Source organism: Microtus pennsylvanicus, chromosome 9 (genome assembly GCF_037038515.1).
Source record: "Microtus pennsylvanicus isolate mMicPen1 chromosome 9, mMicPen1.hap1, whole genome shotgun sequence".
Classification (NCBI taxonomy): domain Eukaryota; kingdom Metazoa; phylum Chordata; class Mammalia; order Rodentia; family Cricetidae; genus Microtus; species Microtus pennsylvanicus.
The window spans coordinates 39,981,941-39,996,532 of record NC_134587.1 but is presented as its reverse complement, the minus strand read 5'-3'; the positions used below and the strand labels follow the sequence as shown (position 1 = coordinate 39,996,532).

Genomic DNA, 14,592 nt, shown 5'->3' with positions numbered 1-14,592 from the left:
TTATATGAGCCAAATAATTACTTTAACATATTTTCTTTATGATTTGTTATCAACAAATGTTTGGTTTGGGAACTTAATATATATATGTATATATATATATTTATACATTTGTATTTATCTATCTATCCATATACCTATCTTTCTATGTATACCTGAATTAGTGGAAAAAATATCTCTGGTTGTCAAGTATAGCGGCACATGCTTTTGATCAGGAGGCAGAGGTCAGGTGGATCTCGGTGAGTTGAAGACCAAGTTGGTCTACATAGCAAGTTCTAGGTCAGCCAGAGCTACAAGGTAAAATCTTGTCTACAAATTCATAAAAAAAAATCTCAAGTAAAAATGGTCATAAGCAGAAAATTTTAAGAAGCCCTGGTCTAGATCACCCTGTACTTGGTTCCTCATTACCAAAATTCTGATGAACAAATTCAGTAAGAAACTAAACTTAACAGTAAGGTCATATGAAAGTTCCTAGTTCAATTTCGTCAGCAATGCCCTCCTTTGGTATACGAGGGTCAAACATTCTGATAGTGCCCCTCTTATCCTGAGTTTTATATCCTGGAGTCACCACCTTTTCCCAAAGTTTAGTATTCATGTTATAGACATTTGTGGATTCTTTTAAGAAAGTAATTTTAAGATAATATGTCCTTTAAGATCACCAGTTTTCTCTCCCCGTGTGCATTTGTTCCCCCGGCTCTGTCTGCTGAACACATTTTGCCTCTGTTGGCTGCTCCAGTCCCATGGTGAACCATCCTTGTGTGCTCATGACTTGGTCTCCCATCATCCCCTGTGTGCTCATGACTTGGTCTCCCATCATCCCCTGTGTGCTCATGGCTGGGTCTCCCATCATCCCCTGTGTGCTCATGGCTGGGTCTTCCATCATCCCCTGTGTGCTCATGGCTGGGTCTTCCATCATCCCCTGTGTGCTCATGGCTTATTATTCCATCATCCCTGTGGGCTCACGGCTTGGTCTCCCATCATCCCTGTGTTGGGCTCATGGTTTGGTCTCCCATCATCCCCTGTGTGCTCATGGCCTGGTCTCCCATCATCCCCTGTGTGCTCATGACTTGGTCTCCCATCATCCCCTGTGTGCTCATGGCCTGGTCTCCCATCACCCCTGTGTGCTCATGGCTGGGTCTCCCATCATCCCCTGTGTGCTCATGGCTGGGTCTCCCATCACCCCTGTGTGCTCATGGCCTGGTCTCCCATCACCCCTGTGTGCTCATGGCTGGGTCTTCCATCATCCCTGTGTGCTCATGGCTGGGTCTCCCATCATCCCTGTGTTGGGCTCATGGTTTGGTCTCCCATCATCCCCTGTGTGCTCATGGCCTGGTCTCCCATCATCCCCTGTGTGCTCATGGCTGGGTCTCCCATCATCCCCTGTGTGCTCATGGCTGGGTCTCCCATCATCCCCTGTGTGCTCATGGCTGGGTCTCCCATCATCCCTGTGTTGGGCTCATGACTTGGTCTCCCATCATCCCCTGTGTGCTCATGGCCTGGTCTCCCATCATCCCTGTGTTGGGCTCATGACTTGGTCTCCCATCATCCCCTGTGTGCTCATGGCCTGGTCTCCCATCATCCCTGTGTTGGGCTCATGACTTGGTCTCCCATCATCCCCTGTGTGCTCATGGCTGGGTCTCCCATCATCCCCTGTGTGCTCATGGCTGGGTCTCCCATCATCCCCTGTGTGCTCATGGCTGGGTCTCCCATCACCCCTGTGTGCTCATGGCCTGGTCTCCCATCACCCCTGTGTGCTCATGGCTGGGTCTTCCATCATCCCTGTGTGCTCATGGCTGGGTCTCCCATCATCCCTGTGTTGGGCTCATGGTTTGGTCTCCCATCATCCCCTGTGTGCTCATGGCCTGGTCTCCCATCATCCCCTGTGTGCTCATGGCTGGGTCTCCCATCATCCCCTGTGTGCTCATGGCTGGGTCTCCCATCATCCCCTGTGTGCTCATGGCTGGGTCTCCCATCATCCCCTGTGTGCTCATGGCTGGGTCTCCCATCATCCCCTGTGTGCTCATGGCTGGGTCTCCCATCATCCCCTGTGTGCTCATGGCTGGGTCTCCCATCACCCCTGTGTGCTCATGGCCTGGTCTCCCATCATCCCTGTGTTGGGCTCATGGTTTGGTCTCCCATCATCCCCTGTGTGCTCATGGCCTGGTCTCCCATCATCCCTGTGTTGGGCTCATGACTTGGTCTCCCATCATCCCCTGTGTGCTCATGGCCTGGTCTCCCATCATCCCTGTGTTGGGCTCATGACTTGGTCTCCCATCATCCCCTGTGTGTTCATGGCTTAGTATCCCATAATCCCTGTGGGCTCATGGTTTGGTCTCCCATCATCCCTGTGTTGGGCTCATAGCTTGGTATCTCATCCAGTTCTGTTGGCCTTTCTTTTGTCCTGAGCTAATGCCACGTGATTCTCAGCTTCCTCTCTCTACATTAGGGTGGAAGGCTGGAGCTCTATGCACTGTTTTATTTTTGAAACTTCTCAAAATTTTTTATGCCTTCATGAAAACTTCAGATTCATTTTGTATTTTAGGAAAAATTTCTTCCTGGACCTGTTGTAGAATAAGGTCCTCTGAACAAAACAGCTGCCATCTTCATCAGATCAGCTGTTCCTACTGGCAAGGGTCCAACACGATTGGGCTTGTTGACTATTGACATTCCCTCACAGAAGGAAGGGGGGCGAGGCTGTCATTGGATCCACATTTGAGGATTCAGTTGGCCCTTCCAAGAATTTGTATCCAATTCTGTCCTAACCGTATGAGGAGGCCTCAGGTCTTAGAGGCGCTAGAGTGGTTGGGTGAGATAGTTAACCGAGAGGAGCTCCATTTATGAAGCTATGGGAAGCCCCCATCTACACTGGGTAAAGACTTTCCGAGGCAGATGCATAGGGGCCACCCACACTTCTGTAAGTAAGTCAACAAACACATAGGTTCCCCAGGCTAAACTTAGGTACCACTGGTACCATGTGGGGAGCGGGTAGATCTTCACTTCTCCCTCAGGGAGGAGTCCTTGTAACCAGACATTGAGCTGCTTAGTGTGTAGAGTAACCGAGGGTTATTAAATCTGCATCATATTGTGAGAAATAAATCCATATGGCCCATTTTCAGTACACTTAGAGTGCCTGAGAGGTACAGATCAAGGGAAGCTCTTGGTCCCTCCCCCTTCCAGCTGGGGGCTGGTGCTTGTCTCAGAGAGCAGGGAAGTTGCAGGTTGTCGGCCATGTGACTGAGTCCACAATCAGCAAAGGGGGCAGTCTCGACCCCTAGGATAGTCATTAGATAAGATTTTGTGTCCTGAACAATAGGACGGGGAATTTGGGAAGAAGTGGGCTGTGCCAGAAGCACGTGACAGGAGTGACCATCTATGGGTGAAGAGGGATGAGGGACTTTAAAAACCATTCTCTCAGGCTTGAGAGATGGGTCACTGGTTAAGACCACTTGTTGCCCTTGTAGAGGACCTGAGTTTGATTCTCAGGATTCATGTTGGGGGTCTCACAACCATCTGTAATATAGCTCCAGTTCCAGGAGATCCGAAACTCGTCTGGTCTTCTTTGGTATTGGTCTCTCTCTCTCTCTCTCTCTCTCTCTCTCTCTCTCTCTCTCTCTCTCTCTCTCCCTCGCTCTTTTTTTCTCTCCTCTGTCTCTCTCTCTTTCTTCCCACCCCTCTCTCTTTTACATACACACACATATTAAAAACAAACAAGCAAAACTCAGAAATAAAACTAAAACAAACTGCTGTCTCATGCCGAATCAGCACAACAACCTTGGTGGTTTGAGTAAGAGTGGCCCCATTGGCTTGTATTTGAAAATGCTTTGTCACTAGGGAGTGGAACTGCTTGGAAGAATTTGGAGGATTAGGAGTGTCCTTGTTGGAGGAAGTGTGTCACTGGGGCTAGGCTTTGTGGATGGATTAGGATGTAGCTCTCAGCTACTGTGCCAGGTGTCATGCCCGTCTGATTCCCATCATGATGCCAATGGACCAAGCCTCCAAACCTGTATGTCAGTCTCATCTCATTAAATGGGGTTTTTTATAATAGCTGCCTTGGTCATGGTGTCTTTTCATAGCAATAGGGCAATGGCTAACACACCAGCTATGCCATTTGGCCCCTTTCTCCACGACAGAGTCCCTTTTTATAGAATAGTATATTAAAATAACTGCTCCCTTTCGCCAGTCTCTTTTATTACAGAGTGAGGGGTCATGTTTCCCAGAACACTGAAGGTTACACAGGAATGTCACATCTCTGTGTAGTCGAGTTACTTTTTTTTGGCTGCTATCAAATGTGGATGGATGTAAGGTCTTAAGTGTGCTGGGTAAGAGCCCTGCCCTTGGGCCACTCCTCAGCCCCCAAGTAAATTTTCTGTGCACAATGGGGCGTTTTCTATAAGAACACCTAAATTTGCTCACCTTCTTTCAAGTCCGTATCTCTTAAGCCTCCTGGACATTTCTTCAGTCACAGATCAGGCGGGGAGTCTTGGGGATCCCTTTGTGGTGTTCGATGGGACTCGGTTACCACAGAGAAAAAGGGGAAGGGGAAAACCAGACAGGCAGGGGTAGCTCTGGGCTTCAGGCCCCTAGGAACTGCTGAAGGAAGCCCCTTTTCCTCTGCTGTTGGCTGTGATGAGGAGGAGGAAGGGAGATTGAAACAGCAGAAGATGAAGGGGCCCAAGTGGGAAGCGACATCTAGGCCCTATCTTGGGGACACCGGTCTGTGGAGAGGAAGAAAAAGGGTGGGATTAAATTTTTCACTTGATTGCTTTCAAATCAGTCAGTGCTCTGGTAGAGGCTCAACCCCCCCCCCCCCCCATATCCTCAGCATGTCCTCTCTTCCAGGGAGCCTCAGGTTTCTCTGAGGACACCCTTCCTGACCTCTGCACATGCAAGGAATCCCCTGCAGCCCCTGCTCCTGACAAATGGCTCCAGTGCAGCCTTGCTCCTCCTCTGCTGCTGTCTGCTTAGGTGTGATCTAAGCCTGTCTTGTTCCACAGACACGGCTGTGTGCTTGTTGATTGACTAAATGACATCCCGAGTGGTGGTGCCAAAGGGCTCTGTGCTGGGGTCAGGAGACCCTGAGATCTGGGTCACACCCAGGTCCTCTTCCTAGCTGTGTCCCTCTCCCTTACTCTGGATTGTCTCTGAGCCACACCCGTGGCATGGAGTCTGTAAGTGCCCTCATCACTGTGACTCAAGGTACCACATAAAGCCTGGCAGGGGAAGCATCCAACACAGGTCTGGCCAGAACAGCAACATCATGAAGGCTGTTCTTGAGTTGTTATTGCATCATGGGATGGATGAGAAAGAGAGGACCTCCTTAAACAGCTGAGGAGCAGCTGGAAGGCAGCTCTTACCAGCGATGTTGAAGATGGGGGCCTTTTGAAGGTGGAATTTCTCTACAAACACCAGGTATTTCCCCAGCCATGTAGGGTCCTCAAGCATTCTTCTGGCTGGAATTAGAAAGATGACAATGAGGGAGAAGGTCTCCGAGCTCTCAGTTCTCCTGGATAAACAGGGAGGGAGCAGAACCTCGCAGCAGGGCACCGAGATCCCGACCCTCAGCTGCCTGACGCTGTCTCCTGAGTTGCAGGGCATATGTTGGGGTTGGTTGGGGAGCAGTACCACCTCCCCAGTTACCTCCCAGACCCAGCACCTCCCTCTCCCAGTGACCACAACAGCCCCTTCACTGTCTCTTCTCAAAGCATGTCGGGGACAGCCAGTGTGACCAACAGGAGAAGCGTGTGCCTGGTATGCAGAAGCCATGAGTTCTATGCCCAACACGGGAAAAGAGGGAGGCACAGGTCTGATTCCAGCAGTCTAATGCATCTCTAATAAATGAATGAGGCCCATGTCCTTCACATGAGGAGCCCAGAAAGCCCCAGCTTCCTGCCTGCACACCCGTGTTCCCCTCCCTGACTGCGGCCCCTGATCCTTCTTAGAGCTCAAGGCTCTTGGCTACCTTCAGTGTCACCAGGACCCTGGTTGTGGCCCACCCCACCTGCCTCCAGTCTTCAAGATATAACAGCTGCCTAACAACCCCTCATGTCCTTCTTCCCTGATGCTTCCTTTTGGGAATCCTGGAAGGACCCAGCTACTGCTAATCCCAGGACAGAAGCAGACTGTATCCGACACCTGATACTCATGAGTAGGATGTGAATGAGTAATGAGTGAATTGGTGCAGGAGAATTGTCTGTATTCTGTCAATCATGTTATAAATAAACGCTAATTGGCCAGGTAGGAAATATAGGTGGGAAAACCAGACAGGAAGTAGAAATGATGTAATGAGAACAGGAGAATTCTGGGAAGGAGGAAGTTGATTTCTCCCACTCCTGCCCAGACCACCTAAGCAGCAGAATGTGATCTGCCTCACTGAAAAAAAGATACTGAGCCACATAGCTAACATAGATCAGAAAAATGGGTTAATCAGGATGTGAGAGTTAGCCAGTGAGAGGCCAGAGCTAATGGGCCAATCAGCTTATAATTTATGGAGACCTATGTGTGATTTTCTTTGGGGCTAAACAGTTGTGGGGTACTAGGTGGAACAGAAACCCCCAAAACAAACAGGACCCTCCATGTTACAGTGAATGAGCTGCCTGAATGCAGGTTCCTGTTTGGTGAGAGCCTGGGTGTCGCTTTGAGCTGCCCACACCCCCTAACAGCCGTCATGAAACTCTGCTTCTGGACAGAAAGTCTCTGGTCAGACTAGGGAGTGACCAACCCCTCCCAAAGGACCTAGACACAGCAGCCAGGGCCGGGGAGAGCCATCACTTACCCAGAAGTGCCCACAGGTTTGTGACCTCGTTGTCCTCAAAGCGTACATAAAGAATGAGGTTGTTGTAGTCGGTGCTGATGAAATGGACGTGCATACTGCCTCCCTCAACTGTGGAAAACCGGGTGACATGAAATGCCTCTGCCCTTTGTCCCCAGTACCCCACCTTCCCACAGAGACCGTGACACCACTGGGAGGATTGTGTAGCCTGCCCAAAGCTGGTAGCTCCTCCGGGTGCTGGGCTCTGTGAAGGGCATCTGTAACCCCCAGCTGGACCTCCCTCTTCAGCATAGCACTCGGGTTCCCCAGGAAGTACTCACATGTCCCTTGGTACTGGCCCGGGAGCCCTGCTGGATGGACAGTGATATTGATCCCTGAGCATACCCCCTCTCCTCTAGAGAGAAGAGAAATTTATACGTAGTTTTGCTTGACAGGGTGGCTGGATCCAGGCACAGAGGAACACTGGAGGGGACCCTGGCTAAGAGCCCTGAAATCGTCCCCAGTTCTCAGCTCCCAGTGTTTGGGAGCAGCCTTCATTAGGGTTAGACAGATGGAGAGAGAGGATGGTAGCCACAGGTGTTGGTCACTGTAAGGAGAGGAACGGGTCCTACTCACAGGGGATGGATGATGGCCCTGTTCATCCTGGATGAAACCAGGCTTCCAGAAGAGGCTGAGGCCTGACTGTCCTCAGAGCTGGGTCTTGGGCTCACAGTCCTGACCTGTTTGTCTCTAACGGTTCTTGTTCTATACAGACAAAGCTCCTGTTTCGTGGGGTCCACTCTGGTCTTGGACTAGTTATATAGCTAAGGATGACCTTAAACTCCTGGTCATCCTGCTTCTACTTTGCAAATTCTGGTATTACAGATACATGAACTAAGCTCAGGTGACTTTAGTACTTTTAAATAACAATAATTGAACATTAAAGAACCAGACATGGCTGGAGGCTAGACCACATCTTGGAGGGCATGTCAGTCAGGCTTGGCAGCTATGTGCCTTTTCTGCTCTTTCTCATAAGCCTTGCGGCATGTACTTGCAAGCCATAGCCTTCAGTCTGGTACGATATCACGGTCCCTCTGGCCACCCGTGCTAACCCCTCAGGGCTCTGGGCAGGAGATAAGAGTTACTGCAGGCACTCACTTCTCAAACAGCACGAAGTCCACATCCCCACTGTCTCTTGTCTGAATGGAGTGGAGGGAAAGTCTCAGGGGGTCAGTGGGCAAGACCAGGTCCCTGTGGCTAGTGGCCAGCTGGATGGTAAACCAACGTCCTTCCACCTGCGGGAGTGTGGACATGGGGACCAGAGAGATGACGAGTTCTGAGCTTCCGGTCTCAGTGTACAGAAAATAAGCCTGGTCAGTAGATGGGCACCCATGCCCAGGGTGTATACTACCTACACCTACCCCCCGCCCCAGTATAGTGAGCTTCTAGGGGTCCCTGGTCAGAGTGCAAGCTGTGACTTTCTGCTTAGAAATATTCGTTTCCATTCTCTTCCGGTGTTCCTTCCTTCTCTGTCCCCTTGCTCAGTGCCCCCTCTTCCTCAGTGCCCCTCTTCCTCAGTGCCCCCTCTTCCTCAGTGCCCCCATTTTCCTCAGTGCCCCCCTCTTCCTCAGTGCCCCCTCTTCCTCAGTGCCCCCTCTTTCTTAGTGCCCCCCGCCTCTCCCATCCCTCCTATCACTGGCCTGAGTTCTGTTCCCCAGAGTCATGACTTGGAACTGCTCTCACCAATCCTCCCAGCCTGGTACAGTCCCCACATCTGATTCTGGACACCAAGACCCAGAGCTAGACAGGAGCCAGACACACTTTGAGCACCGTGTCCTAGTGGGGACCTGTCATCTCAGCTCTGGCTCTGCTTCCACAGCCAGGGCTCTACAGCCTCCAAGTCTGCTCTTGGACCACCAGCTTCAATTATCACTGTTAGTTAATGGTCACTATGTCTCCCAGAGCTCCTGGAAAGTCGGGGTACTTAAGCACACCCATGCTGTGACACTGCACCCAGTCCTTACCCCAGCACGGAGCTTGGACCCGGCCGTGACACTCACCTTATGTGCATCAAAGTCGGGCTGCACTGGCACCTCTTCCAGATTCTTCTGGGCCAGATCTATGTTGAAGGCCACGAACAGCAGCCAGGCCCTCAAGAGTGTCATGGCACCTGGGACCAAGTGCAGCAGGCCCCAGCAGCTCCCTGTCTTTGAGAATATCCTAAGCATCCCACTTCTAAGCATCTACTGGCCCGCCTTTCTCTCCTCCCAACCGTGCACATTCCAGCCCTCCCTAGGACTGAAACAGAGCTGGGTACCACTCAAGCCAGAGAGACAAAAACGTGGTGAGCCTGTCGGGGCAGCTTAACCACATTGCAGTCTGTCCTGGGAGCCCAGGGAGAGGCTGCTGGTTAGGAGAAGACCATAGGTGAGTCTGCTACTCCCTCAGAGTGTAGCCCCTTGTCCCCAGGTCTGCCATCTTCCTGGTGTGTTATCCACTGGCCACAGGAGCAGGAGTGGAGGGACTCTCCTCCGTCCTTGCTCACCTCACACCAGCTAGCTCCTTCCTGGGGTGTGAAGGGGAGCACAGGTCCACACAGACCATCTCTCTGGACAGCACCTGAGGAATGTGAGCGCCCTGCCGGTGTGGGCTGCTACCATACCTGTTTATTATGAATGTCTCTCACCAGCCCTCTGGCAGCCTCAGGGCCACTCTGCCCCATGGGTCCAGGACAGCATGGGGTGGCCACTTTTCTAGTGTCCTCCTTTGCTTTAGGGTCAGACCCCAGGTTTACTCACTCCTTCCGAACACCACACTGAACAGCTCGGGCCAAATGTGACCCCTTCCTCTGCGCTGTCTCCTTCTCTGGCCTTTTTTCCAGGCATTTTGTTCTATTTTTTTGTTTTGTTTTGATTTTGTTGTGTTTTTTTTCTCTTTTGTTCTGCAGGGACCTGGCTCAGGGACACTCTAGAGAACTGCACACAGGGGCCAGCTCCGTCTTTGGGTTTGGTGGAGGACTAGCTTGTTGCTGGGCAACCAGAGGTCCAGCTTCCCACTGGGGTTGAGCTGACAGTAGCCAGGCACTTGCCTGCTCCTTAACTTCGTGATTAAGTTCACTTACAGACAATGACTTCTAAGGCAGGAAACAGTCACTTTTGGGAGAAGGTCAGAAACCCAGGCAAGGAGGACCTGGCCTGACCTGGAAGATCTTTCTGTCTATGCATAGCTCTCTTGGGTAAGGTCCTAGCCTCCACTCCTGGCCACAGATACAATGACTCAGGCTTTGAGGGACTTCATGATATGTCCTTCATATCCTAGAGGACAGAAAATCCCTGCCCAGGAACCCTGACTGCTCTTTGGGCTGACGAGGGAGGGGGACTTGATTGGGGGAGGGGGAGGGAAATGGGAGGCTGTGGCGGGGAGGAGGCAGAAATCTTAAATAAATAGAAAATCCCTGCCCACGGCTAACCTGACCTTGGCTGTTCCTATAATAAGAGCGTGTTCAGGTTCAGGGGAGGGTAGGCAAGGACTCTATAAAGGTGGCAATGCTGCTCCTCCCTCTCCTTGGGCCATTCAGGTTTGCCTGCTCAGACATACAGAGATGGGTCCTCCCAGGTCTGGTCTGAATAGCTCAGTCTCAGGAATCCAGAAGTCCCTGAAGCCCCTCAGAGCTCAGCTGCTGCCCTGGGCATGAGATTTCTACCTGGGGACACCGTCCCTACCCCACCTTGTCAGAAACTAGGTGGATGCCACCCCTTCCTAGGGGAGATCCCCGTGGCCTTTGAGTACAGACAAAAAGGCACTGGAAGCCATGGGTGGATGCTGGGTTTATTTGCTACACAGGGAAGGGTGGTTCGGAGTTGATGAATGGATAGGAGATGATGATCAAGAATGCCAGGAGACGGAGGCCGTGGACAGCGCTGACTCTTGGGTTGCACAGGCCTGGACTTGAGGGCAGCAGATGTCCAGTGGTCTGATCTCAGGCATGGTTACAAGCTAGGGAAGCATAGGCTTCAGATCAGTGTCCTGACGTTCCTCTCTGTCCCTTCCTCCCCGTGCCCAGCCTCCTCCCTCCCATCACCCTGCTGTCCCTGTCTCCTGGGCCTTGATCTCCAAGCTCTCCATGAGGGCCATATTCCCCCAAATCCACTAAGCCCTGAGCCCTTGTCCCCACCTTGTGGTGTGGTTCCCAGAGCAAGGGTTTTAAAGAACCTATGGCGTCCCTCCAAGCTTTGTACTGCTGTGATGGACACAGGCTAATAGGCTCACACTGCTTTCTTGGGGATCTGAAGGGGCAGTCTGGGAAGCCAGGAGACAGAATTGAGGGGAAAGCCTGGATCCAGGGAGCCCCGGGGAAGGGGAGTGCTATGCAAGGGTGTGTGCAGAGTGGGGTTCCGAGCAAAGCGCAGAGCACGGGAGGCGCAGAAGTGGCCAGAAATAAAGTGTGTACCGGGGCACATGTACACACACCCCAGAACCCTGGAGAGAGCCTGAGTCTTCTGGGCCCACCTGATGTTCTAATTCAGGCTGGGCCCTGGTGCAGCATCCTTCCCAAACCCTGATAGCTACACTCTGGGGCCAGGCTCTGCAGGATGTTGCCTGGAAAAGTCTGTCTGCCAGAATATGGATGATGAAGACTGGAAGGAGTCTAATCACCCACAGACCTCAGGAGCTACATCTTGCTGTGGACCGAAGAGGAAGCGGAGGTCAGAGTTCATCACGTGCGTCCCCTTCTCCCTCCAGTGTCCCATCTTCCTACCAGCCCTAGCTCTGCTAAGCCTCACACAGACCTCCCATCCTGCCATCCCATTGATTTCCAAAGGAGTCAGAGTCTTCATAGCCACTGTGGCTGGGGACCCACAGAGAAGAAGCTGTAGGAAAGGAGGCTTACGATCCAAGGACACGTCCTCAATGTTGCCTGCTCCAATGCCTCTTCTGGCTGTGTGCTTCAAATAGGCCACCAATCCCAGTTTACCTGAAAGCAGGGTCCTGCCTACAGCCAGCAGGGCGGAGAACACAGTTGAACAGAGAACTGTAGGGAGGGTACTTGGGGTAGGGAGAACAGATCCAGCCCCTAGTTTCCCCCAGCCTCCCCACCCGCCTCTCCAGCTCTCCTGTCATCCCCTGCAGTCTTGAGGCTCTGGGTGGGAATGGCACCCACCATGGAGCTCAGCCACAATGAGGATATTTCCTTCATGATGGTTTTCGTAGTCCATGATGAGGAAGTCCTTAGTGACGGCCACGAAAGTCAGATAGTTTTTGCCTTGGTCTATAAGAAGAAACCAACGGTCATGAAGATTGCTAGGACCCTTGTGTCTCCCGGTAGGTACCCTGTGCTTCCCCAGTTGGCGCAGCCTGACTCCTCCTCCACACGGTCAGCCACAGGAGTCGGCAGAGCCCAGGGCACAAAACCTACCAGCCAGTCACTCTCCTGCCTCTGCCTCTCTATCAGTCTTCCTCTTGTTCTGCTTCCCCCCAATTCCCTCCCCTGTCTCTTGATCTGGGTCTCCTTGTGGGTCAGAAAGTGGGGAGGGCATGCCAAGGAAGGGGAAGGGCTCGAGTCTCCCCCTCTGTCTTCTCCTGTTATCTGGAGTCCTGCGCCTCACTGCCCCAACACTGCTTTGTGTTCCTTTAGCTTGATCAGCATCTGTTCCAAAGGAAAAACCATACACAGTACTCCAGAGCCACAGCTGGGTGCGGGTTCCTGAGTGCCTCCCCCCTCTAGCCTTCCTTCCACTGCCTGCCATTTGAAGAAGGTCAGCTCTGGGCTGGGTCTCTAGGAAGATTATGGGAGAGCCCTGAGACTCAAGGGGACACAGTTTGGGTTGCTAATTTGGATTTTTGAATTTCGGAAGACATCACTGCTAGGTCCGGATGATTACCATCCCCGTCCTTCCTGACCCCAGCAGCCCCTCACACCCCACTTGAGCCACCATACCCCTCAGGGAGGGAGGAGCGGCTGCCCTCACTCACACTCAAAGGTGTAGCGTCCAGGGATGTCCGTTTTCTCTGCCACGAGAAATTCCTTCACGCACTTTCCATCTTTCCTAAGAGGAAAATAGCCTTCCTGAGCCCTGCCCTGAGGGACGGGGCCCTGCCAGGTCACCTGGATCACCCAGAGGGAGCTCTGGAAGATGCCCTGCCTTCATGGAGCAGCCCAGAGGATCAGTATCGGCGGGGCCCTCTCGGGATCTAAACCCTAAAGAGCTGGGCATCTGGGAGGTGGTGGAGAGAATGTGGCCCTGCAACACGCCAGAATACCTGTGAAAGTAGGTAACATTCAGGTTGCCGTTGGCCAGGTGGACAATACTAGTCATGAAGCACTGGTAAGCACCGCCTTCTTCAATGACGGACCGGTTAGTGGAAGCCAGATTGAGGGTCTTCCAGGCCCCTGTCACCTGCAGAGCAAGGTTCTATCCTGACCACAGAGTCCTGGGAGTCATCTCCCTGGGCAGTGGGTCACGGCAGGCAATGTCCTGCCGAGGTATAGAGTATGGACCTCACCTTACCTCTCTTACTGTGTGCTGAGAAGGTGCCTTAGGGTTTGACTCTCCTCCTCCACCACCCCCCAATCAGACAGGCCAGCCACTGCCCATGGACAGTGCTGATAGAATATATTGACTCTCTATTGAAGAGAGGTGGCGTCGTCTACCATATGAAAGTCTCAGGGTCTCTGTGCAATAGCACACACAGTAGAAAACCTGGTTACCCTGTCTCTCCTATTTGATCCCTAGGTTCAGGTTCCTCCTGGGGCCTGGCCAACTGCAGTCGGGCTTTTATGTGATTCATACTCTGGGGGACCTGGCAGTGTCCCCTGAGCTCCTGGCCTCAAGTAGAATGCCAGTCCTTTGGTGCCCATTGTAGGGAGTTGCAGTCAAGACACTTCAAGGTGACAGAGACCTGGAAAAGATATGGGGTGACTCCCTGCCTTATTCAGAGACCCCACCTGATCAGGGCTGAAGCCCTGCTGCACCGGAACCTGGCTTTGGTCCTGCTGGGTCCAGGCCAGGTCCAGCCCCACAGCCAGCAGCAATAGAAGCTTCATCACTCTGCTGTGTCTTCCTGGGATGAGTCCTCAGGATATGGGTGCTCAGAGGCCCCAGTTGGCTGCATATATACTGTTCGGAGGCAGGAAGTTCTTCTACCCCTCCCCCACCCACAGGAGCCAACAAGTTTAGGAGTTCAGGGGAGGATGCTGCCAGCCCTGGGGCTATAAGATGCCTCCATTAAAAGGTCAGAGTGTGGGCCAGGCCTGGGACACTGTGTGGTTTGGCTTCTGGACTGTGATGATTTTGTGGGTGGGCCTGGGACACTCTGGATGTGGCACCTCATTGGCCCAGAGAGATAGCCAACGCCAAGCCTTCACGTCTCAGCAGGTGAAGGCTGAGCAGGATATACAGTGTTGAGCCATGGGGAGGACACCCCTCAGGGTACCCTCTGTGCCCTTCCCATATGCCCATGGAATCCCCTTGTGGCAGAGGCTTCCCTGCTTTCCCAGCCCCAGCCTCAGCCCCAACCCCAGCCCCAGTATTGGTCTGGAAGCCAGGCTATTCAGTCAGTGAGACTAAAAGGATTATCGCTCTGAAGGTCAGAGCCATAATTGATCACACGTGCGTGCATGCAGAAGTGCTCAAGGCCATCCAGTTGGGGGTTGGCAAGGAGATCTGAGTTCCTAGTCTCCAGATCTTTTCCCTCCTTTGATGACAGAAGGACCAGGGTAGTCCAGGGCCACTCCAACGGTCTCGGTGGAAGGCCCACTGTGCTCCATGGTGAAGCCCGAGGGCTCCGGCTAGGTTGTTGCTATGACTTGGGCTTTCTGTCATTCAGCTGCAGCTGCTCTGATCAGG

At 52.5% G+C, this 14,592-nt stretch overlaps 2 protein-coding genes across 2 annotated transcripts; both read right to left on the bottom strand.

Annotated features, from left to right (window-relative positions):
- Positions 1-4,569: 4,569 nt before the first annotated feature.
- On the bottom strand, positions 4,570-8,973 carry LOC142856981 (lipocalin 1-like). Its single transcript, XM_075984607.1, is given in 7 exon segments — positions 4,570-4,618; positions 4,685-4,712; positions 5,352-5,447; positions 6,770-6,877; positions 7,087-7,160; positions 7,904-8,040; positions 8,806-8,973. Coding segments are annotated over 7 exon segments (660 nt in total).
- A 1,614-nt stretch (positions 8,974-10,587) lies between these two features.
- Positions 10,588-13,808, bottom strand: LOC142856784 (epididymal-specific lipocalin-9-like). Its single transcript, XM_075984432.1, has 6 exons — positions 13,692-13,808; positions 13,007-13,143; positions 12,719-12,792; positions 11,907-12,014; positions 11,637-11,738; positions 10,588-10,741 (listed from the first exon to the last, which is right to left on the bottom strand). Exons 1-6 carry the CDS (start codon positions 13,788-13,790, stop codon positions 10,725-10,727), a joined length of 537 nt encoding a protein of 178 aa, XP_075840547.1. The 5' UTR covers positions 13,791-13,808; the 3' UTR covers positions 10,588-10,724.
- Positions 13,809-14,592: the final 784 nt, after the last annotated feature.